General features: G+C 38.9%; 2 protein-coding genes and 1 long non-coding RNA gene across 10 annotated transcripts in view; 1 reads left to right on the top strand and 2 right to left on the bottom strand.

Moving 5' to 3' along the window:
• VTI1A (vesicle transport through interaction with t-SNAREs 1A) overlaps positions 1 to 8741 on the bottom strand; it is a 368766-nt gene extending 360025 nt beyond the window's left edge. The window contains exon 1 of one of the 6 annotated variants that reach the window (XM_034663287.1): positions 8091 to 8741. In XM_034663287.1, coding sequence (XP_034519178.1) covers positions 8091 to 8703 — 613 coding nt within the window. In that variant the 5' untranslated portion in view covers positions 8704 to 8741. The remainder of the gene's footprint in view (positions 1 to 8090) is intronic. The other 5 variants (XM_034663288.1, XM_019805892.2, XM_019805884.2 and 2 more) reach the window with 5 other exon arrangements.
• Positions 5340 to 8083, bottom strand: LOC117802752. The gene is made up of 2 exons (XR_004626267.1): positions 7868 to 8083; positions 5340 to 6585 (listed from the first exon to the last, which is right to left on the bottom strand). It is a non-coding gene; the product is annotated as an uncharacterized LOC117802752 (long non-coding RNA).
• ZDHHC6 (zinc finger DHHC-type palmitoyltransferase 6) lies at positions 8653 to 24711 on the top strand. 3 transcript variants are annotated; one of them, XM_011231931.3, is made up of 11 exons: positions 8653 to 8790; positions 9862 to 10342; positions 11878 to 11969; positions 13170 to 13329; positions 14757 to 14918; positions 16552 to 16605; positions 20925 to 21092; positions 22053 to 22094; positions 22775 to 22920; positions 23008 to 23054; positions 24087 to 24710. In XM_011231931.3, the coding sequence occupies exons 2-11, from the start codon at positions 10076 to 10078 to the stop codon at positions 24188 to 24190; spliced, it is 1242 nt and encodes a 413-aa protein (XP_011230233.1). In that variant the 5' UTR covers positions 8653 to 8790; positions 9862 to 10075; the 3' UTR covers positions 24191 to 24710. The 3 variants fall into 3 exon arrangements, with proteins under 3 accessions (XP_011230233.1, XP_002913602.1, XP_034519177.1); XM_002913556.4 differs by having other exon boundaries at positions 8714 to 8852; XM_034663286.1 differs by lacking the exon at positions 8653 to 8790 and having other exon boundaries at positions 10296 to 10342; positions 13262 to 13329; positions 24087 to 24711.
• The last annotated feature ends 257 nt before the right edge of the window (positions 24712 to 24968 follow it).

The raw sequence follows: 24968 nt of genomic DNA, 5'->3' as shown, positions 1-24968 counted from the left end.
AAACCAAATCCGCTTCAGAAATTATCACCTCTTTGAAGCTTTTCCTACAAAAGGCTTTTCCTACAAAAGAGTTAGCTGTTCTCTCTTACAGAAAACATCTACAACCCTTACCTAATTCCAATAATTTCTCTCTCACTTACAGGTCTGATTTATCTTCTAGGCTAGGGGCTTTAATTATGTCTTAATGATCTTTATAGCACTGAGCCTGTCATATGATCAGTTCTTGAAAAATGATGGTTAATTGAATAAATAATGTAGGACAGTGCAAACATTTACAAAAGAAACTATGCTACCAACCACCTGCTTTCCCTGTCTTCATACGTGCTCCTCTCAACCACTTAATCTTCCTAAAATGTGGCTTTGACTGCATCACTTAAGCCTAGCACAAGGTCCTTCACATTCCAGATTCAAACAACCTTTCCAACTTTATTTCCAACTACTAGCTCTCCCGTATATATGCTACATGCTAACCAGACAGATGATTATTACATAAACATCTCTCTCTCTCTCTTCTTTTTTCCTGCTCTAACCTTTTGTTTAAGCTACCACTTCGGGTTCTTTGGCTGAATACAACAGAATTGATTCTGGCTAACCTCAGCCAAAAAAAAGGGACTTTATTAGAAAGATAGCTGTTAGAGAAGGAATCTTATTAGAATAAAATGGAGTGGTTCATAGAGTCAATGGTAAAAATGGGCCCCCAATCTCAGGAAGGACAGCTCCCAGGGTGGCTTGGGTACCAAGGGAGCAGGAACTCACTGACAGTCTCTGCAAAGGGAGAGTCTTGAGCAGCAATACCATGCTCTCTTTTTGGTTCATTCTGCCCAAAATTTGAATTCAAGCAAACATTCTCTGAATGCGCTCACTTGGGTAATGTGTTTACCTGTTGACCTGGATGGGGCATGGCGGCCTGTCAGTTCCACCGAGCCTGGGTTTAGGTAGTTCCTCAGTGGAAAACTGAGGTGCTGCTATCAGAAAATAGAATAGAGGATTCTGGGCAGTCCAAAACAACAGATACGCACCGCACCCAGCTATTGCAACCTCTCCTAATATACCCTTTCCCATATTTGTCTGCTAAATCCCACCTCTCCTCGAGGTGATTGCCTGGGACAGATCTTATCTCCTCTGAATTCCCAGACTTCTGTGCTCTGCTCCAGTGGCTCTGATGGTCATGAGAAAGTGCTTTCTGTAGTCTTCCCCTCACCTTCACTTCCAGATCCTTGGAGGCAGGGACCACTCTTGTCCAGTCTCTGAATTTAGCCCTCTCCAGCGTTCCTCACATTTTTAAGAGAATGAATAGGTGATGATTTAGGAGCAAAGCATGAATGAGGAAGAAAGGAAGGAAAGAAAGACTGAATGAGATGACCTTGAAAAAATCTACTAACATAGTTTTTGGCAGCCTTCTAGCATTATTCCTATGTAATTCCGAAGACAATTCCATCCTTTCCACACCACGTGGCATCCACTTTACAAATGGTACGTTCCTAGAACTCAGAACTTCATAACTAACAGCTACCATTATTTTCACAGGGCTACATGCTTAACATTGTCAGAGTCGATTCTCGAAACAGCCCTTTGGAGACACTAGTATTATCCCATTCTCAAGCAAGTACATAAACTCAGAGTGATTAAATAATTTCTCCAAAGTTAAACAGCTAATAAATTGCAGAATTGGAATTCCAACAAGGTCTTCTGTCCAGAACTGAGCTCTTAACCTCTGATGTACTACATAAAATATACTATATAAACAAATCTCATCACCTTTTTTTTCTTTTGCATATAGGCTTGATGAATGCTGGCATACACATAAGTCTTTGCATAGAATGATCTCTTCTTGCGCACGCAATATTAACAGAAGTGCTTAGTGCTGATATACACACAAATCTACATAGCATTGTTAGTATTAAAAGAAGAACTTGCACACCCTCTCCCCCACAAAATAGTGTAAGTGTCAGAGCTAACTCGAATTCAGTGACTGGTACCTGTTTTTGTGCCATGTAGCTATTTTTAGATAAAATAGCAGTAGAAACTATGTACTGGGAAATGTGGAGTAAAACCACTAATAGAGGAACTTTTTATATTAGAGAACTTAAAAACGGATAAATTACTAATGCTACACTATGTAGCATGGTAGGGAATGGTCAATACTGAAACAAAGCCATTCTAGAATGATCCATGTAATAATGGATTAGAGTTGGAGATAGCAATACGAATTCATGCTTAGCTTACTATAGATGGCTACACATACAAATATTTATATCTACATGATTTATTGTACACACACGTACTTCCTTGTCTGTCAGCTCAGAAGGACTAGAAGCAATAATACCCCAGTAGTAATGAGTGTATTTAGTATCCAGATCTTGTTTCTTTCTTCTTCTTCTTCTTTTTTTTTTTTAAAGAGAGAGAGTATGGGAGGTTGTCAAAGGGAGAGGGAAAGAATCCCAAGCAGTCTCCACGCTCAGCATGGAGCCTTACATGGGGCTTGATCTCATGACCTTGAGATCATGACCTGAGACGCAATCAAGAGTTGGACGTTTATCCCACTGGGCCACCCAGGTACCCCTAGGTCTTGGTTTCTAACACCACTTCTCAATAAATGGAAGTAGGACTCCTTGTAGAAATGGCTGATTCTGGGACTGGTATAGGAAAAACACAAGATGATAGTGGAGTATTTTATAATACTGGAAAGTAAGAAAGTGCTAAAAAGGAAAACAAAACAAAAAACAAACCTGCAATGATAGGGGTATATCAAAAGGACACAGAAGCCAGCTAAAAGGGCTTCCAAAGGTCAAAGGTGGAACAATTTGAGCAACAAAATAAAGCAGTACTGGAATACAATACAAAGAAAAAAATAAATACGATGAACCCATGGATTTAAATGACTGAATAAGTAAATGGAGATAGACAAAATCTCTCCTGTAGAGAATCCCAAATGATTTATACAGATGCTAAAGCCTTCAAGGAGGTGGAATGTGATTCCTCACTCCTCAAGTGTGGGCTCTGCATAGGATTGCCTTCCAAAGAGTACGGAAAAGAAGCAAAAGAGTAACTTTACAGTAGTGAAACCTGACAAACACTACCTCAGACAGGTGATCAAAGTTAGTTAGCATCAGTAGTGATAAGTTGTGTTACAGTATATTCTTGATATAATGTGATAAAAATAGTGCTTTATTTCTGTGATCTTCTTCCGCCAAACCTAGAACTCCAGTCTGATCATGACAAAAGTATCAGGCAAATCCCAACTGAGGGATATTCTATAAAATATCTGACCAGTACTCCTCTAAACTGAAGTCTAGAGAAAAGCCTGAGAAAACTGTCACAGCTAAGAGGAACATAAGGAGCCCTGACTGCTAGATGTTTTGTAGTATCCTGGACTGGATCATAGAATAGTGAAAGGACATTAAGTAAAAACAAACAGATAAAACAAAAGATAAGGAAGTCTGAATAAAGTATGGACTTCATTTAATTATAATGTATCAGTATGGGCTCACTGGCTGCAACAACAAATACATCATATTAAAATATGATGTTAACAACTGAGGAAACTGGGCATGGGAGATATAGGCTTTCTCTGTATTTGCCAATTTTCTATAAATTTAAACCTGAAATTAATAATTATTTTTAAAAAATCAATGAAGTCATTACTCAGCTTAACTACATTGTGGAAGGGAGAGTGGTCCCTCTGGGATTAGAGTGTAGGCACAGGATTAAAGTATGCCAATCCAATTTACTGTGCACGTAAATTCCTGAATTAGCACTGGGACCATCTCTTCAACTCTGACTTTCTGGAACAACAGAAATGCAATGCATGCAAGTCACACATGTAATTTTAAATTTTCTAGTCTCCATACTTTACAAAGTAAAAAGGAACAAGTAAAATTAGTTTTAAGATATAGCACATATTTAGTGCTATAGCACTAAACAGAGCACTCCTCTAGCACATATTTAGTTTTAATAATATTTCGCCCAATACATCCAAAATGTTCTCATTTCACTCTGTAGCCACATTCCACGCACTCAGTAGAAACATGTGGACACTACGGCTCGGGAGCCACACACATTTTCAGCAAACCACTGTATTCATAAATAAAAGCAGACTTTTCTGAATTCTTCCACCTACAACCACTACAACCACAAAGGCCAAGAGAGAATCACGGAACATTTACAGCTTCTTCTATTTACGATTACGCCTAGATGGTCTTCAAAAGCCTCCAAGGATGGACATAACTAACGACAGAGACTTGAGCATTTTCTTCTAGAAAGGACACTTGTCTTGCCCCACCCTTTCACTTCTCTCCCCGCCTCCCTCCTTGATATCCTGAGTTCCAAGCCCAATTTCATTTCATATCCAAAAAACCCTGATCACTCATATCCTTTCAAATGTAGGCATCAGCAAGAGAGATCCACCTAAGTCTAGTCTAGGCAGGAAATGAAGCAAGAATTGAGGTCCAAGTTTCCTTTAAGAGTTCAATTAATATCATAAAGTCTAAGAAGCTGGGTCCTAACTAACCCTATCAGCTGTTGTCTTCAGCAGTAGCAATAACACTGCTAACAGCTAATTTATCATGCACCTTTTCTGGGAAGAAAATTGTGCTAGTGTGTTCCAGGTTCTCTCTCATTTGATTTTTTACAACACTGTAAGGTTGAAGCAATTACCTCCTCTCCCCAACTTAAAGATGGAGGAAGCAGGCTTAGAGAGGCCAAGCAATTGGTCCAAGATTGCACATCTAGTTAGTAGCAGAGCAGAGATTCTTTTTTTTTTTTTTTTAAGATNGATTTTATTTATTTATTCGACAGAGATAGAGACAGCCAGCGAGAGAGGGAACACAAGCAGGGGGAGTGGGAGAGGAAGAAGCAGGCTCATAGCAGAGGAGCCTGATGTGGGGCTCGAACCCATAACGCCGGGATCACGCCCTGAGCCGAAGGCAGATGCTTAACCGCTATGCCACCCAGGTGCCCCAGAGCAGAGATTCTAAACAGATCCAATGCCGTCTGTGAATCTTACAAAGTGGTAGGATTCACAAAAGACCATGTATCTCTCTGTAAATGAAGTAAGCAAATAACTGCAGATGAACATTTTATTTAAGATTCTTGAGGATGCCTGCCTGATGTAATGGAACCTCTGCAAAGTATCCCCCCACTTAGGATTCTTCACCAAAGGAAAAAGAACTTCACAATTAGTATTAGTTATGGTCTTCACTCATCCATTTTCCCAACTTTACCACATAACTCTAATCATTAAAATTAAATTTCAAATACAGGGTCATAAAAATACTACCTAAGAAGGGATTGATCTGTTTCATTAGTCCAAGTACTAAAATTAAATTCAAACACTTCAGTCTAAGAGCAAAGTCTTTTTATTGTTAAAACATGTCACAGAGTAATCAAATTTCTTCCCTTAAAATGAAGTTTTAAAATACTCCATCTTTTCTATTCTCTCTGGAGGTAACGCTTTAATACCTTGTACATGCACAGCAGAAACTGAAGATCGCTGCAATCAATCCCACTCATTCTACTTCAATTTAAATAAGTTAATAAGTTGGGGGAATGAACTGCTCTGGCTGCAAAGTTTGCTCCAATTTTAAACTTCTCAAACCAAGTAAATCATAGTTCATCTCCTCTAGGTCAACCACTAATGAGATGGCCAGAGAGATTATAATTACTTTTAATCATACTGTTTTTCATGGTAATACATATTAATTTGTTAGTTCACAGACATACATCTGAAATTCCTAACTACATGAATTTATTTTTCATCCTTTTCTATTTATCAATTAGAAACACAGTATAAAGGGAACAAGCCTAAGTAACTATTAGGAGGGAAACCACTACATTTTTAAGAATTACTATCATTCAATTAGTCAGCTCAGTAAGCACTTTTCCAGTGCCAGCTGCACAGTCTTCTTTCAATACCGGTGAAGCTGCTATGTTTGGGCCTTACATTATACTATATGCAAGGCCAGTGAAGGCCTTATTTTTAAGGCACTTAAATCTAAGGTTTCCTTCTATATGGTAAGAATGGTTACATTGAAACATAAAGACAAGAAAAAAATGAACTGTAACAAAATCTGTTTTTGTTTTTTTGCTTTGTAAAAATCAGCTTTTACAAATTTGCACCCATGGACGACTTCGTTACTTTATATAAAACACCTCCCCAATACAAAATCTATTAGCCCAAACAGAAAATGCTTCTCTGTTAAAACTGTTACAATTAAAAATAAATAAAAATCCAACTGAAATCACAAGTCCTGATACTCTGAGACTCTGGGATTGAAGTCAAAGGAAGTAGTCTCCAGCAACAAGGATAACAAAAATCAAGATGGTCTTGGGCAGTGGAGAAAAGCTGAACTGAAGAGAAGAGACGAGGTGATGTATCATGAAGTGATGAGGCCAGCAGCTACTTTCTCCACAAAAATCTCTGAGGCAGCAGAGCTCGGTGGTATATGCTACCTTGGTTCTGTCCTCTTGTTCCCTCACTTGGGCTCATAAACCTCTTTAAGACATCATCCACATCACCAGAACTAACTGGGACTTCACAGATGAGTGGGGTGTAAGTTCAGAGATCCTGGTTTCAAGCAAATGTCCCTATTAATAGAAAACAGGTGGGGGAGGGGGAAAGAAAAACAAAGAAATAGAGGAAGAAAATTATTTATAAACACACTAGTTTGGGGAAGTAGGGAAAGGGAAAGAGGAATGACAACTTAGGTCCTACAGAAATTATTGCTGGCATCAAGGACAAACAAGGTGGGAAATGGGAAGTTGCCCACCAGTTCACAGATCAGTGAGCATCCTCTTTTGGACGCACTACACTCCAGAGCCAGGTAGGGCCAAGTCCAGACGATTGTTCAATTGCCCTAACAAATCTAAGCCAAAGTAATAATCTTATCTGCAACTAGCCACTCAAATTCAATCTGTACTTAGAGAAAGATAAATCCTAAAACAATGTCTCACACACACACAAAATGACCAAATATCATATTCATATATCTGTTCATTTACTTTAACATTTTTCTGAGCCCTAAGTAAATGCCAAATAAATCAAACATAGCGCCCACCTTCATAGTTGACAGTTGAGCATGGAAAGCAAGATACGCTAAAATACAAAAACAAGGGGCACCAGGTTGGCTCAGGTTAAGTGTCTGCCTTTGGCTCGGGTCATGATCCCAGGGTCCTGGGACGGAGCCCCCACAGAACAGCTAGGAGTCTGCTTCTCCCTCTCCCTCTGCCCCTCGACCCCCACCCTCTGTGCTCCCTCTCTCTCTCTCACTCTCTCTCTCAAATAAATTCTTTTAAAAAACTAAAAAAAAAAAAGAAAAGAAAAGAAAAAAAGAAAAAAGAAGAAAAAACACAAAAAACCAAGAACACTTCCAGATGGGATACGTGGAATTTTAAAAGTGAGAAAAATTATCCTGCATCAAATGTTACATAAAATTAGGTTACAATCTCCTAAGAAGAATGAGAAATAAAAAATGGGGTTGGGGGTATGGAAATACTAATTATAGCAACTAACTCCAAAAAAGGGCATTCCGTATGTTAAATTATGTAATCTCCACAATTCCACGAGAGACGTACAGTTCTCCCCATTTCACCAAGAAGGAAAGTTGACAGCAGTTTAAGAAACTTTCGTAAGTGCCATAACTTTTAAGTGGCAGAGCTGGGATCTGAATCCTGGAACCATGGCTCTTAACCCTATTTTGTCGCATATAATATTACCACTAACAAAACAACTGGTTACTGTATATTATAGACCCATGATCTAGGTACGTTCATTCACTCTCTTTGACTACTCATATCTCTATTTTACAAATGAAACAAAACAAAATAAAACAAAAAACTAAGAGTCAGAGAAACGTTCCCAAGGTTGTACCAAGTAACAAGGCGGTGAACTCCGGTGAGCCCAGAAAACTCAGCGTAGTCTCTGTTCATGGCAATCCACAGCCCAGCCTGGACTGCGCGTTTACCCTCAACCAAGTCCAGCTCCATCACTCCGGGAGGGCCCCTACACCACCTCGCGCCTCAGAGACGTTCCACCGCCCGCAAGCCTCGGAGCCCTCGGGGGCACCCCCGCCCGGCGGGGTCAGTGCTCTCACCAGGAGGGAGTCGGGGGACCCTCGCAATCTTGCTGGTGATCTCTGCCGTAAGCACTGCGAAGTCCTGTTCGTAGCCTTCGAAGTCGGATGACATGGCGGATCCGGAGTGATGGGCCCGGGCCGGAGCCCAGGTCGTGGCAAAGGCCACGCGGGACAGAGGAACACGGCGTAAGGACCCCGGGAGGGGGCCTCGAGTGCTGAGCGGAGAACTGGGGACAGCTCCCAGCCGGGCCGCTTCCTGGTTGTTCGTTGCAATCTCTGTCCTCCGGAATTTGGCCTGTGTGCGTTTTTTATTGTCCGCCCAGGCTTCAAGATTTAAAAATTCGCGAAAGAAAAGCACTTCTATTAGCGCTCCCCAAAGCTTTCTAAAACCTGCGGGTTCTCGGGGATCACTAAAAGCATTTTTTTTTTTTTTGCCCCTCCACGTTCTGGAAAGCGGCTCCGGCTCCCCAAGCGAAAGATCCCAGGAACTTGCTTCCCGAGGGAAGTCTGATGAAGCGAACCTCCCGGAAGTGGCTGTCGCAGAGACCGCGCGCAAGGGGCGGGAGCTGGAGAGCAGCGGCGAGAGCGCTAGCGGGGAGAAAGACTGGTCGCGGGAGGTTCTGCCCTCCATCCTCTTACAACCAGGATTTGCTTTCTGCTTGCGCTAGACTGAGGTCCCCATGACGGAGTTATCCGAAGAGGAGAAAACCTGTTCCGGGTGAGCCCAGGCCACCCCGGAAATGCGATGGCCGAGGAGCGGGCACCAAGGACCAGACTGAGGTGGGAGTCAAGGCAAGGGATGTAACTATGATTTTGGCGGTCTTTGCCCCACCCGAGTGAGCCCAGAATCGCCAGAATGTTGAAACCAACCACGCTTGCGGGGATGTTTCTCCCCTGAGTGAGGATTTCTAAGCGTTCTGCTCCATGACACGGGCGGGAAACTGAGGCACAAGGCAGTAGCATCTGTTGCGTGAAAGTCCGTATTACCCTGTATCTGAGATCTTCCCTTGACTCACTGCAGTCCAATCAGAAATTCTTCCACAGATCTTCCGACGCTCGCCGTCCTGCCTTCCCCGTCCCTCGCTGCGGACGCGCTTCCTCCTCTTTTTTTTTTCCCCCAATATTTTCATTCATGTTCATTCTCCCGTGTTCCTCGAATCATGATTTCACACACACTTCTGTCTCCCGTCCCCTCCTTTCACTCTCTCTTTGCTTTCACTCGCTCGCCTCTTTACCTTTGGCCCAAATAGATCCTTAAGTTAGTGTTTTGGGGCAACCGCAGGCAAATGTAGACCGTGTCGGGCTCGTACTTGACAAATCGAGACTCGGTAAGAGGCGTTTTAGAACTCTGTAAAAGGAGTTCGGCGACTTGATTTCTAGTCTAGGTTCAGCCGTTACTTGTGAGCTTGGCGCAATCACTTAGCCTCTCCAAGCCAATTTCTTTTCTATGAGGACGGAAGCTGGATTCAGGCAACCCTAAACCCTGCTCCAGCTCTGAAATTCTCGGACTCCTCAAACCATTCACTAAATGTTGGGCAATCACAGTTCCCTGACAAGTTGAAAACGAAGGAATAAAAAGTAACTATTTTAGAATCATGTGTCCAGTTTATATGCCATTCAGACTTGAGCCCTATTTTGGATCAGATAAAAATAGTTCTCTTTGGCATTTGATAAGGTGCTCATCTCATAGTAGTTCACCTGTGGGATGCTTTTGTTTAGGTAGTTATTGGAGTTAAACATAGTATATAATAAATTTTTTTACTGAACTTTCTCATTTTGTTTTCTTTAGATTGGGTTTCAAGCCAGGATACTGGATTCTCCTAGTTAAGATAAAGAGCTCTGAGTGTGTAACAGTGAAAATGGCATAATCTGCATTAACGTCCCACAACTTGAAGGCATGACAATTAAGGAACACACATGGACTTGTGGCACATGTAAATGTGTGCACAGAAAAAGGAAATCTATAATTTTCTAAAAGTAGGAAGGCATTCTTCCTCACCAAAATGGGTACATTCTGCTCAGTTATCAAGTTTGAAAATCTCCAAGAATTAAAGAGACTGTGTCACTGGGGTCCCATCATAGCCCTTGGTGTTATAGCAATATGTTCTACGATGGCCATGATTGACTCTGTGTTGTGGTATTGGCCTTTACATACAACTGGAGGAAGCGTGAATTTCATCATGTTGATAAATTGGACTGTCATGATTCTTTATAATTACTTCAATGCCATGTTTATTGGTCCTGGCTTTGTTCCTTTGGGGTGGAAACCGGTAAGAAAAAAAGATCCCTTAAGATAAGGAACTCTAATGATAATCATATATTTAGTTTATGGCTTATCTGCTAACCAGTAATATCAGACACAGCCTACTTTTTGCCTTGGTAGAGGCTAAGCCTATTCTAATTACTGATCATTTAGAGCTCAAAGAATTTATTTTGTATCTGTTTGAAAATATTCATCTAAATTAGTATTTCCCAGAGACATCTTATTGAATACTTGTCCTGCATTAAAAGAAAAAAAAAGTATGAAGGGGGATGGGGAGTCTATAGTCCTAAGTTTAAGAAATACTGCATGTCATACACCTCTTATAGTTCCACAATGCAGTTTGGCTCTAGGATCTTTACCACGTAATACATTAACAGCCCTCAGAACTGAGAAAAACTCTTTAGAAATTGCTGCTTAAATCATAAAGTTTTAAAATCAGTGTTAAAATCATCACGTTAGGAAGTACAGTATGAATCATTTTGTGGCTTTTTAAAAATTGTAGAAAGCTTATGCTCATGAATTTCCATATTGCTTGCTGAGGGACACCACCTGATAGCTTGTTAGAAATGCAGAATCTTGGGCTCCACTCCAGGAATCAGAATCAGCATTTAATAAAATCCCCAGGTGATTCCTAGTTATGTTAATGTTGGAGAAACACTAATGTAGTGTACTATTTAAAGTGAGTACAGAGATGAGTGAAACAAATTCAGATTCTGAAAAACCTTATAATTGAGAGAAACCAAGGCACTTGTGTAAGTAACTAAGCTATAGAGAAGAATGGGATGAGTGCTATTGCAGCTAGAAGGACCTGATCTTTTTCAGCTGTGGACCTGAGGGAGGAGTGGAAATTTCCATGGATGGGGAAGAAGACATTTCAGGTTGATTCATGGTGGGAGCATATAGTCAGAAATACCCGGTTAGGTAATGCCAATAAGGCTGAAACAAAGGCAGATTGTGGAAGGCCTTAACTGTGTGAGGGATTATTAGGCCCTAGGGAGATAGTAGAGGTTTTCAAGCCAAGCTCCGACCTAGTCATCAGAGTTGTGTTATAGGAATACCATCCTGACAACAGACAGTTTGGATTAGAGAGAGACTACAGTAAAGGAAAGTAGTTAGAAGTGATTAAAACGGTGCAAGAGAAATTTCCTAAAGAGATCAGCTCCGATGTTTGAATCCCCACTCCAAAATACCTGCTGCATGGTCAGCTACCTTTTTCTTGAACTCCTCCCATTCTAATAAGAGTTTGGGGAAGTTGAACCAGCCACACTCAGTGGCAGCGGGTTCGGGTGGAGCATGGGGAAGAGAAATTAAAAATGAGTTCTGGGTAATTAGAAGAGCAATGTGGCTGTTACCAGAAACTCATTATTTAAAAATATTTCAGCTCAAGTAAAAGGTCTGGAAATGCAAGTTAGGATTCCATCCTTATCCCCACACCCCATAAAAAAAAATCAAATCATACCAAAGCGTTTATTCATAAGACTTGACATGTTATTACTTAGGATCAGATAACTGATATATTTTTGTTTATATTTTGCTACCAAGGAAAATTCTCAGGATAGCATGTATCTCCAGTATTGTAAAGTCTGCCAAGCATACAAGGCTCCACGGTCACATCACTGCAGAAAGTGTAACAGGTACTGTCTGTCTTTGCTCCTCATTGGGGACTGATCAGCTTGATTACTGGCCTTATGTTCTTTCTATCACATCAGTCTTAGTTTTAGTCTCTATAAGGGGGCTTCTTTATAAAAAATGATTGTCAAAATACTTATGTCCATATCTCCATTTTGTTCTTAAGTTATCAATTTTGATAATAAATAAGCCTCTTTTTTGTTATAAGTGAAAAGATTTGGTTGATTGATTGATTGGAAAAATACACGTTTACTTTTCTTCTTGCCCTGCCAAGAGTAAAAAGTTACGCCTTCAAGTTGTTTCCATAGATCAGGATTAATTGTGCTTGTCTGTTGTCATCTTGACTAGCTTTAGAATTGTTCTGCGTCTAAATTATAAGGGACACCTGCCCTTTCCATGATTTGGGTTGACTAATACTTAACTTTATGCAAATCTAAGAAATGTGTTCAGACACATATTATCACTACTGTTTAATACAAAAAAACTTAATGGGAAGAAAACTGAATCACTATAAGAAATACGAAATAAACTAGAACCTTTTTAAATACACAGCTCTGCCACTGATTAATAACAAATTTGTGATAAGAATGTTGAAGTTTAGGAAAACCATTTGTGGCAAAGATAGTTTGGTACGAGGCCAGGAAATGTTCTTCTAGCAACAAGGGAAGGAAGCTTGGTAAGACTTTGCTTGTTATACCGCATCTTATATTCCATAGTTAGCTTGCTTAGCTCAGAGAATCCACATCTAAAGGATGAGGACAGGAAGGAAGGAAGTTACAAGATCTGCTGGGTCCCGTGAACCCCGGTAGAGATTTAGAAGTGATATTGTTGAATCTCTGTTGTCCTCCACTTCAGTCACTGCATTTCAGAGCTAGAGGAAGACCAGGAACCCATGCTTATTTCTTTATAATGAACCTCTCAGTGGCGTCCTGACTTCTTAAAACAAACTCACTTGTAGCAGACATCTTTTCCTCAGAAGCTGTTACAAAGCCTGACTTTTCTTGTGCTGTTTAGAATTTAAAAGAAGTCACTGTTCAGAGTTGTTTAAAAACTCATAAAGACTTTGCTTTCTGTTGCATGGAGTAGAATTCCTCTGTGACTCATGGACATGCTGGATTCCTGTTTGCCTGATCTTTTGAAGACTACAGTTATTTAAAGTAGACAGGATTTTCTGCCTCATGTTTTGTGTAAATTTTTCTTGTTAGATGTGTGATGAAGATGGACCATCACTGTCCTTGGATCAACAATTGTTGTGGTTACCAGAATCATGCTTCGTTCACACTGTTTCTTCTTTTAGCACCACTGGGTTGTATTCATGCTGCTTTCATTTTTGTTATGACTATGTACACACAGCTTTATAATCGGGTAAGTGACAGTGTTTGTTACAAAATCACTGATGCCAAATTAAGTGGTAGCTATGATTATTTAAGAAGTCTCTTTCAGAAATATGATTTGTATGATTTAGGTTGGGAAACAGAACTTTGCTTTACCTATATGTGAATTTCTTTAAAAAAAAGTATTAAAATTAATTTTTTTCTTAAGATTTTATTTATTTGAGAGAGAGAGCATGAGCGGAAGGGGGAGGGAGAAGGAGACTCCCCGTTGAGTAGAGAGCCTAACACGGGACTCGATTCCAGGATCCTGTGATCATGGCCTGATCTGAAGGCAGCCGCTTAACTGACTGAGCCACCCAGGCGCCCCAACACTTAATTTTTAAGATGAGGAAAAATTATTTTGTTTTGGAAACTTACCTTACTAGCTGTAGTTGAAGTTGATAATATTTTATTGCTGTATATATAATTTATTTGATTTCACACTTTGTAGCTGTGACAAGAATAATTAGAGGGAAAAAAGGAACAAGAAGAAAAAGCCTGATATTTTCTATTTCCATCTAATTCATGTGACAAGTTGCAGTTCTTTTGTTCATTTCTAATTCCAGTGCCCTGGAAGGTAGCTCATGGAGCAGGCACGTGTCTTAAAATATCCTCCAGAAGATTAGGTTGACTAATGGGCAGGTAGTCAGGAGATAAAGTTCGGGGATCACAAATTCAATCCCTAAGGAAGCCTGGTGGGTAAATGATTTTCACAGGCCTGAAAGGACTGTAGCACCCGGAGAACATATGCCCTTCACAGGTGACAGCCCATATTCACCTTGGCCAGTTTCTGGTGTTTGGAAACCTAGTCCAGTAATACTAGATCTTCTAGTTTTTCAGGAAAAATCAGAAAATCTGGACTTTTTTGTTTAGCATTTCCTGGTTTTTAAATGTTGGCACCTGGCTGAATATTTTCAAACGTCTTACAGGCCAGGCAGTAGGCATCTGCAGGGCAGGTTTGGCTGCATTTTTGCCAGTTTTTAACTTCTGGTTGTGGCACATGTGGGAAGAAACTAAATTCTAGGCTTTCTTTTCTTTTCTTTTCTTTTTTTTTTTTTTGCTGTGGAAGATTTCCATATTGAAAAGCAAGGAGAAGGCGGTTGACACAATTACAATTTAGATGGACGTCTAGTGCTGTTCATGCGTATTAATGTTAGTGGGGTATGCCTTACGCTCTCTGAGGAAATAATTAAAAACAAAAAAAGTAACATTTGAAAAAAACAAAGAATGACATCCTGCATATCAGTATGAGTTCAAGCCCCAGTATTAATTAGAAACAAATTAGAAATTCATTTGCTTTTAGCCACAGCTTCAGATTATCATTTGTTGATCTTTTTTGATCAAGTTGTTTTAAATGTTCCAGTACAGTCTGACCATTTATGACAGCTGAGTATTTCAAGTGTGTGCTGTTGTTTGTAGCTCTCCTTTGGATGGAACACGGTGAAGATTGATATGAGTGCAGCCCGGAGAGATCCTCTTCCAATTATCCCGTTTGGATTAGCAGCATTTGCGGCCACCTTGTTTGCCTTGGGATTGGCTTTAGGAACAACCATAGCTGTTGGGATGTTGTTTTTTATCCAGGTAAGTTTCTTGGTTACCTCTAGCTAAAAGTTGTCAACTTATTGGGGCTGCTTATAATGAGAAAGAGATAAAGGCTACATTTAAATGTGCAGTATGAAATGGAAGTTATTGTTACCTATTCCATCTTGGTAACTGATCTCTGTACTAGTCAGATAATTTTGAAGTAACTTTGCCAGAATTTCCGGGTAATTGATTTAATTTTTAAAATGTTGTCTTAGAGTTATATATCACTTTATAGTTGAGAAAGCTCTTCTCACATTATAGTCTGTCTTGATCTTCACACCAACCCCCAGAAAGAGTTGAAGAGGAGTATTTTTCCCTTGCTTACAGATGAGTAATTGAATCACAGAAAGGTGAAGTGACTTAACCCAAGATCACCCACTCATGTATTCAATAAATGTAATTATTAATGCTGTTTTATAATAGCATGTATTTAATCATCATCATCATAATACAGCCAACGTTTATTGAGCGCTTACTATGTGCAAGACGCTGTTTTAGGGACATAACATGTAGTAGTTCATGTAATTTCAATAACAACCCTATGGTACGCATGCTGTTTAATGCTACCCTGGTGACTTACTCTAATTTCAGAGGCTACAATAATGAAACTGAAAAGCGTCCTGCACCTAGGGAAGTCGTAATTAGTAGTAAACGTTTAATACTGGCTCATGTGTGTATCACAGATTTATGAACAAAGTGCTATGAGAACCCATAGGAGGATGTGGCCCTAAAGAGATCACAAAATAGTTAAGACTCATTCCATTCACTTAATTAGCTTGTTCATTAATTGAAGGTCTTCTGTGGACCAGGTGGTGTTGGGCTCAGCCCTAGGAATATGACGAGGACTCCTTGCCCTGAGTGTTTTTACTGTGCCACACTGTTTCTGTGGACACAGCCATGCTAAAAGGAAACATAGACCTCTCAGAGAATCAGAAATGCTGGCTTCAGGGCTCTGGTACACCACCCAACCCTTTTAAACTCGTAGTTTTACAATATGCTGGTTTTGGTTATACTTCGTCTTCTATTAACCTGGGATCAAATTCTTTGATAAATTCCCCCTCTAATTAAGAATCATATTAGAAATAAATTAAAACCCTGTGGTGTAAAAGCCCACATAAGTGGAATTAGTCATAGCTAGGAAAATCGATTAATAGAATCAAAACTGAATATATTTGATTTTCAAGGCAAGCAGAATATCTGGGTTGACTGAGTCACTTTCTTGTAGCAAATAAATTAATCATAAACTTAAGGTTAAAGATAGTGATAAGAAATTTTAATAGCAAAATCCACAAGTACTGATTAAATGGATTATATCAATGTTTTATTAATACTCTGGAAACCTTGTTCAGAAGATAGTACTTAAAACATGAAGCTTTATTAAAATAGTATCTTCAGATTTGGTTATGGATTGCCACAATCATTTTGTGGAGTGGCACTGTTGCACAGTGCTTAAGAATAGACAGTCAGATGGACCACACCCTGAGTGTGTTACTTAACCTCTGTTATCCTGGTCTCTTCGTCAATGGAATGGAGCAATAAAAACTATCTCATAGGGTTACTACGAAGATGATAATCTTAAATGAACCAAAGTTTCATCATAAAATTTTACTGTTTATCATTTAATTTTCAGATGAAAATAATTCTCAGAAACAAAACTTCTATTGAATCATGGATTGAAGAAAAGGTAAATTTTAATAATTGTTTCCTCAATCTCAATAAAGATTAGTTCAGGAAAAAAAATAAAAGATTAGTTCATAGACCAAATTAACTAATAAATGCCTAGAAGTGAAAACTTCACTACCAGGTGGCTTTCTTAAGTCATTTCATGCCACATAAAAGATAAATATAGGAGAGAAACATTTTGATTCATTCTTGGTTTAATATAACTCCCACTGCTCGTTCACCCTGAGTTGCTGAAGAGGCCTAAGCCATACATTAAACCATTTGCCCATTCTTTCTCAGATTAGGAGTTAAGGCAGACCATTTGGAAAGGAACTTCTGTCCTACCAAGGTGCCATCAAGTTTTTTTCAGTGCCTTAGGACTAAAAAAACCTTGATAAGCCCTATCAGATGGGGCTTATAGCATAGCTTGCTACAGACCTCCCAACCTTTAATACAGTTGTGATTCTGTTGTGATTCTGTTGTAAAAAGTCAATCGGACTGCTCCCTGCCTAAAGCTTCTCAGAGCCTCACCATCACTATAGCAGCAGGGGTTATAAATCCAAATGCCTGCAGGGGCCAGGCAGATAACCTAGGTGACAGGAGCCAGCCTGTGTACTAGAGCTGCCTAACCGGTGAAGCCGATTGTTATCCTGGAAGGTGCTCACTAACTATACTGGGTTCATCTCATTGTTTTTCTAGAAAAGTAAGAGATCTGGATTTCTGTGACACCTTTTTGTTTTTATTAGCAAGCAATTCAAATTAAAAGCAAAAAACCTTGTGGGCCAAATGAAACATACCAGTAGGACATATTTAGCCTCCTGGCAGCCAGTCTGTGAACTTGAAGTTACAGCAATAGGTTCTTAAACTTCCTGGTTTCAGGACCGTTTTACATTCTCAAAATTGTTAAGGACACTAAAGAGCCTTTGTTACTGTGTGTAATGTATATCAGTGGTTGCCGTATTTCCTGAGAAAAATTTTGAAGATTTATGATTTCATTTAAAAATAATAATAAACCCATTTTATATTTATAAAAATAGTATATTTTTTAAAATTATTATGTTTTTCAAAGTAAAAAATAGGGAGAAGAGTGGCATTGTTTTATATTTTTACAAATCTCTTTAATATCTGACTTAACAGAAGACAGTCGGATTCTCACATCTGCATCCAATCTGTTGCGATATGTTGCTTTGATTGAAGTATATGAAGAAAATCCAACCTCACACAGATAAGTAGGTAGAAAAGGAGAGAGTATTTTAATAGGCTTTCTAGTTAATAGTGGATATTCTTTGATACTACATGAAAACTTGACAGGTGATAGCCTTGAAAGGTTAGTTGTATGTGAGATGTGAAGCTCTATCAGTAACCACACATTTCAATCCATCAGTACCTCTTGCTCTTTGAATGGACCTTTTACCCATACACGGTTGTATAACGTCAGGTATTGGTCATTTGGAAAATACAGCTTTATAGGGTAATGCAGATTTTCCAAATGCTGGCACATTCATTCATATCACTACCAAGTTTATGGGGGAAAGTCCTTTATTTTGGAAAGCTGTCAAGCTTACAGTGGTGGATACAAATTTTCCAAAATTCTGATTTTCACCTGAAAGCCTTAATTTTTTCATTGACAACAAATAGTTGTTTACATTGAAGTAACAGCTTGACTTTATTCATTTTTGAGAAAATTTCTGCCAAATACTGAAGTTTCAGTAGCCTTAGTTTGTTTCATTACTCATTCTTTTCATTACTCATTCAGTAAAAATAGTGTTATATGAAAAAAGCTGGCTACACGGCTTTTGTTAATTCACAGCTCAAACAGATGTTTTCCTTGAGAAAACGTGCTGTATGTTACTCCCCCTCTTGTCACACAGAATATTGAGAGGACATCTACTTGAGAGTTGAGATTAAGTAAAAATCATAGTTTTTATTGCATCATCAAGGACTTATGTAAAACTTTTGTTTGGGTTTGTATTTTTTTTAATTATGAGTATGTAATGGTGAAGAATATAATAGCTACTTACACAGGTTGGTGCCACTGTCCTGATTCCTGCTTAAGGTACCAGCAATTTTACCCACTATTGCAAATGTCAACACAATGAAAAAGGCAAATAACATGTTAGTATTAAAATGAAAGTTGTTTGACTTTGTTGAACCCTAAGAAAATGTGTTGGGGACTGGAACAGGTGTGCAGAGCGTGCTTGGAGAACCACTGATAACACGTGTTTAAGTCCAGGCTCCTTAGCTTATACATACTCAGACCTTTCGTGTGTTCCCCTGATCTGTGTCTTCTGCATTTTCTACCTCTCCCCACCCCATCTCACTCTTGATACCAACTAAAATAAAAAACTCCTATTTTATATATCATAAGCTTCTGTATCTTTCCACATGTCATTCTCTACTTAGAACACTCTTCCTTCCTCTTTTTTGCTGATTTCTTATGCCTCAAGACCTAATTTAGATGTCATTTCTTCAAAGAACCTTCCTTGAGTCTCCCTAGATTAGCTAAATAGTTTTTTTGCCTTTCCTGTAGCACCTATTGCATATCTCTGCTGCCTTTTTCTTTTTTTAAGAGAGAAGGAGTGAGCACGAGTGGCAGGGAGGGGCAGAGAGAGAGGGAGAGAGAGAGAATCCTAAGCAGGCTCCACACTAAGCGCAGAGCCTGATGTGGGACTCGATCTCAGGACCCTGAGATCATGACCTGAGCCAAAATCAAGAGTTGGATGCTTAACTGACTGTGCCACCAGGCACCCCACCTCTGTTGCCTTTTAACACAGTATTGTTGGAATCCCCCCAACTTCCCTGAGTGCTTCTCTTAGGCTGAGACCAGGCCTCAGTCTTTTTTGTAAGCTACTCTCATTCTTACCACTATTTCTTTGTTAATAGGCTAAATCTGTTCTTTGAGACTCTTATCCATTTTGAAGACTCTGAGACTTTTGTTTATAAAAAGGGAAAATAAATTATCCTTTACTCTTTTGGTGGGAATTTACACAGTTTAGTAGATTCATACGTACATATAGCTTGATGTCAATTGTTTTAATTGAATTAACATCAATATTACTTTATAAGTAATTGCAAGAAGGCTTTCCCTAAAATATTGTCCCCTGATAATAAAATATTTCAAGATATCATTTCTAGTTAATGTAATATATCATCATTAGATTAATAATTTTTTTTTCTGATGACCAAGGCTCTTCATAAAGTACAATGCTAAATCTAGAAGTTATTTTAAAACTGGCACCCTGTTGCTGACTAAAAAATACAAATAAATGATTAACTTTATAGAAAATTTATCGAAATTACCAGGCACTAAAATTGATACAAATTTCAACTGGGTTTGTACACTTATTGTAAGAATAAATAATGTATCTTTATACCACTAGGTGTCAGTGGTACTTAAGAAATTCTAAGCCGGTTTATCTCCTTAAGTTAAAGTTAACAATTTAAGTGCCTAGAATATAATTTATGCAACCTGAATATTTATGTATATGCATAAAATGTACATATAAATGCATATGTAAGTGAATATATATATACATGTGTAATGGTATAAAAAAACTTAAAGAAGATCTGCACATTTCTGCTGGTTTTTTAAAAAAAAATTTTTCAGTAAATGATGACTCCCCTGGAACCCATTTTCCTGGCCATTCCCACAAGCGTTGTTGCCACCCAGGATACAACTGTTGCATTCCGGAGCGCCCCTGAAGAGTTCCTTTCAGCCTGAATAAACTCTTGCTTCCTCTTAAATCTTTTTATCAACATCCCTTCTTTACGCCTGGATTCTTTGTTTTGCCGAACAACAAAGAACATTGAGGATTTGTTATATGTGGAATAAAGCTATTAACTTATTTATTTATTTATTTATTTAGATTTTATTTGTTAGAGAGAGAAAGAGAGCACGAGCTGGGGGAGAGGCAGAGGGAGAGGGAGAAGCAGAAGCAGACTCCCAGCTGAGCAGGGAGCCTGATGTGGGGCTCAATCCCAGGACCCTGAGACTATGACCTGAGCCCCAAGGCAGACGCTTAACCGACTGAGCCACCCAGACGCCCCACTATTAACTCTTTTAATAAGCATTTTTGAATGCTTGTTCCTGAATAAGCCCAGTCAGACATTTCCTGAATGATCTCATATGAGGTTGGTGTTATATAGCAAGTTCCTCTTATATTATGATGTTTGTCTATCTCTTCTGTGTATACTAACGTGTTACAACAAAGAGGAAGCATTTTTAGGAGTGATACAAATTTGAGGAATAAATGTATATTACTATCAGTACTATCAATAGTATATTATTTAGAGCCTTTTAGGGCAGAGGCATCTGCCATCTTACCTCTTTGTTACCCACAGGCTAAGGATCGAATTCAGTATTACCAACTGGATGAAGTCTTTGTTTTTCCCTATGATATGGGAAGTAGATGGAAGAATTTCAAACAGGTATTTACATGGTCAGGGGTCCCTAAAGGAGATGGACTAGCGTGGCCAATAAGAGAAGGCTGTCACCAGTACAGCTTAACAGTAAGTATTTCTGTTCAAATAGTCTTTCCTTTCTGTTTCACCCTCTTCTCCTTAAGTGCCCCTTAACTCAGATGACCTTTTATAGTAAAATAAATCATAAAAGGTTTTTTGTTTGGCAAAAATAAATATAAGTTAACAATCCCAAAGCACTCCTTGTGTCATGCCTCTCTTTTAATTTAAATCTCTCTTTGATCCTCCATACATGTGCCATAAAGTCCTGATCCCTTCACTTGGTTATAAAATCTGGCCTAAAACTGCTCCAGCTACTTCCTAACGGCCTTTCCAATCAGCCTGCTTTCCTCAGTGAACTCCTTGTGTGTTCCTGCCACCTAACTCTGTCCACATCCTCTTCTCTGTCGGAAATTATCAAAACCAGTTTCAGTCCCATCTCCTCTGGATTTGGTGCTTAACCATATGCTACTGTATGGTGCCCATGAGGTCTCATTTTTATTTAATTCTTTTATATCTTTAATCTGACAAGATTCAGTACAGAGATCATGAGTTATCTTGATTTCCCCTAGTATATCTAGTATAGTACCATTTAATAAATTGTTGATGAATATGTGAAGAAAAGTAAGTCATAATGATGACTTTTAGTGGAAACTTGCGGGTGAATTTTGCAGTCTGTCTACCTTCTCTCTAAAGAACCCATGAATCCCAGTGTCATCTTTACCTTCAGGACTAGCCTGGAAGTCCCATGAGGGCAGTGAGCATATGTCCCTGACCCCTGGGCCATAGCGAATGCTCAGTGAGTGTATGCAGATGAAGACAGGAGAGGGAATGTGGAGAAGAAAGCCTCGTGTCAGCTCCTGCTCTCAGTCATAGGGCCCACTTTCCACTTCTCTAAAAAAACAAAAACATGTAGCCGATCTCGTTTGTCATGTCACTCTGGTACCATAGATGGCAGAAGGCTATTTTCAACACTGAGGTAACATTTTTTCTTTTTATGTCTCCAAACAGATTGAACAGTTGAAACAAAAAGCAGATAAAAGAATCAGAAGTGTAAGTAGTATTTTTGCAATGATACTAGTTTGTTTTTCTTTTTGTCAGGCTCTACACTTCTGCATAGTTTTCAAAATTGCCTTTGAATAGAAGCCAAACATTAAATAATGTTTCTTAATACAGTTGTTGAAATCTGATGCAGTTCACTTTTGTTTTCTCTAAGTAGTTCAGACTGGAGGTTTGGAGGGAATGTAAGCAATTTATATTGCCAACAGAAAAATAATTACCCTCAATATAGCTCATTAGTATGAAACCCATTCTTACACTTCTGCTGTACAATTTGATGGCCACTAGCCACATGTGGCTATTTACATTTAAAGTTACTAAAATTAAATAAAATAAAAAATTTGGCTCCTTGGTTGTACTAGCCACATTAGAAGTGCTTAGTAGCTACCTGTGTCTAGGGGCTACCACATTGGTTACCACAAATACAGAACATTTCCGTCATCGCAGTAAGTTCTGCTAGGCAGCAGTGCTCTAGAATTTAATTCTTAGCTATGTGCTTGAAATGCAGGGTAAGGAAAGCCTGGAGAACTAGAAACATCAGTTGCCTCCTGTAAAGGAATTGGGAGGGAAAGACTTGTCACCTGATACTTCAGATCTACCTTTCACAGTTTAAATTCAAACTTACAGAAATTCGGGGGTAAACGTTAAATTGTTTTTCTGATTACGGATGCCAGGTACGGTATAGAGTAATAGAAGATTACAGCGGTGCCTGCTGTCCTTTGAATAAAGGAATCAAAACCTTCTTCACCAGCCCCTGCACTGAAGAGCCTCGAATAAGGCTGCAGAAAGGGGAATTCATCTTAGCCACAAGAGGGTTACGGTAAGTGATAGAAAGTACTGAATTTTTTTAATGATGAAATTAGCATCTAGCCTAAAAAAATTAATTTTAATTTTTTAAATATTTCAGATATTGGTTGTATGGAGATAAAATTCTTGATGATGCCTTCGTAGAAGGTATGGAAATGGGAGGAAATGTTTAATAGACAAGGCTGCTAGTAATAATTCCAAATTTTGTGGGAATAACTCTTAAAAACAGTGTCACATGAATTAGGGCACATAATAGAAAGACACATCATCAAGCAACAGAAAAAGGCTTTTTACATTATTTCTCCATAGCACTTCTATTTATCAGGTCTTTTTAGTGGCAGCTAGTATTGGAGCTCCTCACGATCTGAGTGACAGGCACTTGTAGAAGTGCTTCACTTGTGGTGCTGAGGTCGCCAACAGCCCTCATGTATGTTGCATTGATGAGGAAACTGAAATGCACAGAGACTGAGCACCGTACCCAAGACCACACAAAAACAGGTAGAGCCAGACCTCCGAGCCAGGCAGTCTGGCTCTGGAGCCTGTACACTAAATCCCCGTGCCCTACGCTCCCCCTGTGAATGAGTATTCCTATGAAGTTATTATGGAAACTAACGATTTGAANAAATTTTTTTTTTTTTTTTTTTTTTTTTTTTTTTTTTTTTTAGAACTGTTCCTTTTTAAAGTAAAGATTAATCCTGGATGCTTTTTCTAAAACACTGGGTTAATTGTAGGTTAACCCCATAAGACTGCTTAGGCAACCCTGATATAGAAATGTACATATTGGAAAAAACCAAAGAAGGAAATGCAGAGAGGCTACAGGGAGGTAGTTCCTTGAAACAGGAGAAGTATGACAGTGTGCCCAAAACACCACAATCACACTTATGTAAGTGAATACCCATGTTGAGAAATCCTGCCCACCGCCCCCCCCATGCTCCACTTAGGGGTTGTCCTGAACCACATTAGCACCTTTCCCAGCTAATAGCATTTGGGAAATACTGGTTTTCTAGCTTGATAGACAGCATTTAAACATATTTTTTTTCTCAGATTATGCTTATAAAAGATGGTAGAGGAGGAAAAAAGTAAAGCAGAACTAAAAGCTTATTGATTTGAAGTGATGGGACTTAGGTGGCTCAGAAATATCACTAAATCTATTCATGTCAATTTCATTTTCTCCCTCAGGTGTTTCACGAATCAGAGGCTGGTTCCCTAGAAACTGTGTGGAGAAATGTCCCTGTGACGCTGAAACAGATCAAGCCCCAGAGGGCGAGAAGAAAAATAGATAGCCACTGTTAAAGTAAAATTACTCTTTAAGTCCTCTCCATTACTTGAAAATTGTACTTATTACTAAAGAATTATGCAATGAGCCTACTCTGGTTAAGGTGTTCTTTTCCTCAAAGGTGCCCTAGTGCCATAATCTATTTTATTACCATTTTGAAATGGAGAAGCCATTCTGCATATGCCTTTGAATTCCTGCCCCTCTTTTCCACCTCTTCCTCTCCCCAAAAGGAAAAACACTTCACCCAAGTAAATCAATTGCATTTTCTCTAGGATTTTTTTTATGCGCTGCACACGATGGACCTCACCTGCAGATATAGTTCTCCCTTTGGCAGGAGCATCTGCATGTGATGCTTTTATCCTGTTTCCCCCTCAGTTATTTCTTATGTAATATTCTAGATACTGTAGAACATAATATGTCAGATTCAATATAAGCTTAAATTTTATTACCTGTCTTTTAATAATGCAGATTTTGTCAAATCAAATAAAGGTCAATGGATGTTCTGTAAAAATCTAGTTTTTACTAGACTCTTTTTTTTTGGCTGACTGATAAGGTTTGTCTTAGTTCTTTGTGGAAAAACTGCTCTACTACCTTGTGAGAAATTGGCATCTTTAATCATGAGTCTTAAGATATTAATGAGTATTAAGATATAAATGAATTAATGGCATGAGATCACAGCATTCTGGGAAACTTTTAACTTAGTGACCTCCAACTGGTCTAGCTCCTATTACCTCCTTGACCTGCTCTCTTACTCCCTCCCTCATTCCAACTAAACCACACTGGCT

The sequence above is a fragment of the Ailuropoda melanoleuca genome, chromosome 6 (assembly GCF_002007445.2).
Source record: "Ailuropoda melanoleuca isolate Jingjing chromosome 6, ASM200744v2, whole genome shotgun sequence".
Classification (NCBI taxonomy): Eukaryota; Metazoa; Chordata; class Mammalia; order Carnivora; family Ursidae; genus Ailuropoda; species Ailuropoda melanoleuca.
Note: the sequence above shows the minus strand (reverse complement) of the source record. Positions and strands in the feature narration are given on the sequence as shown.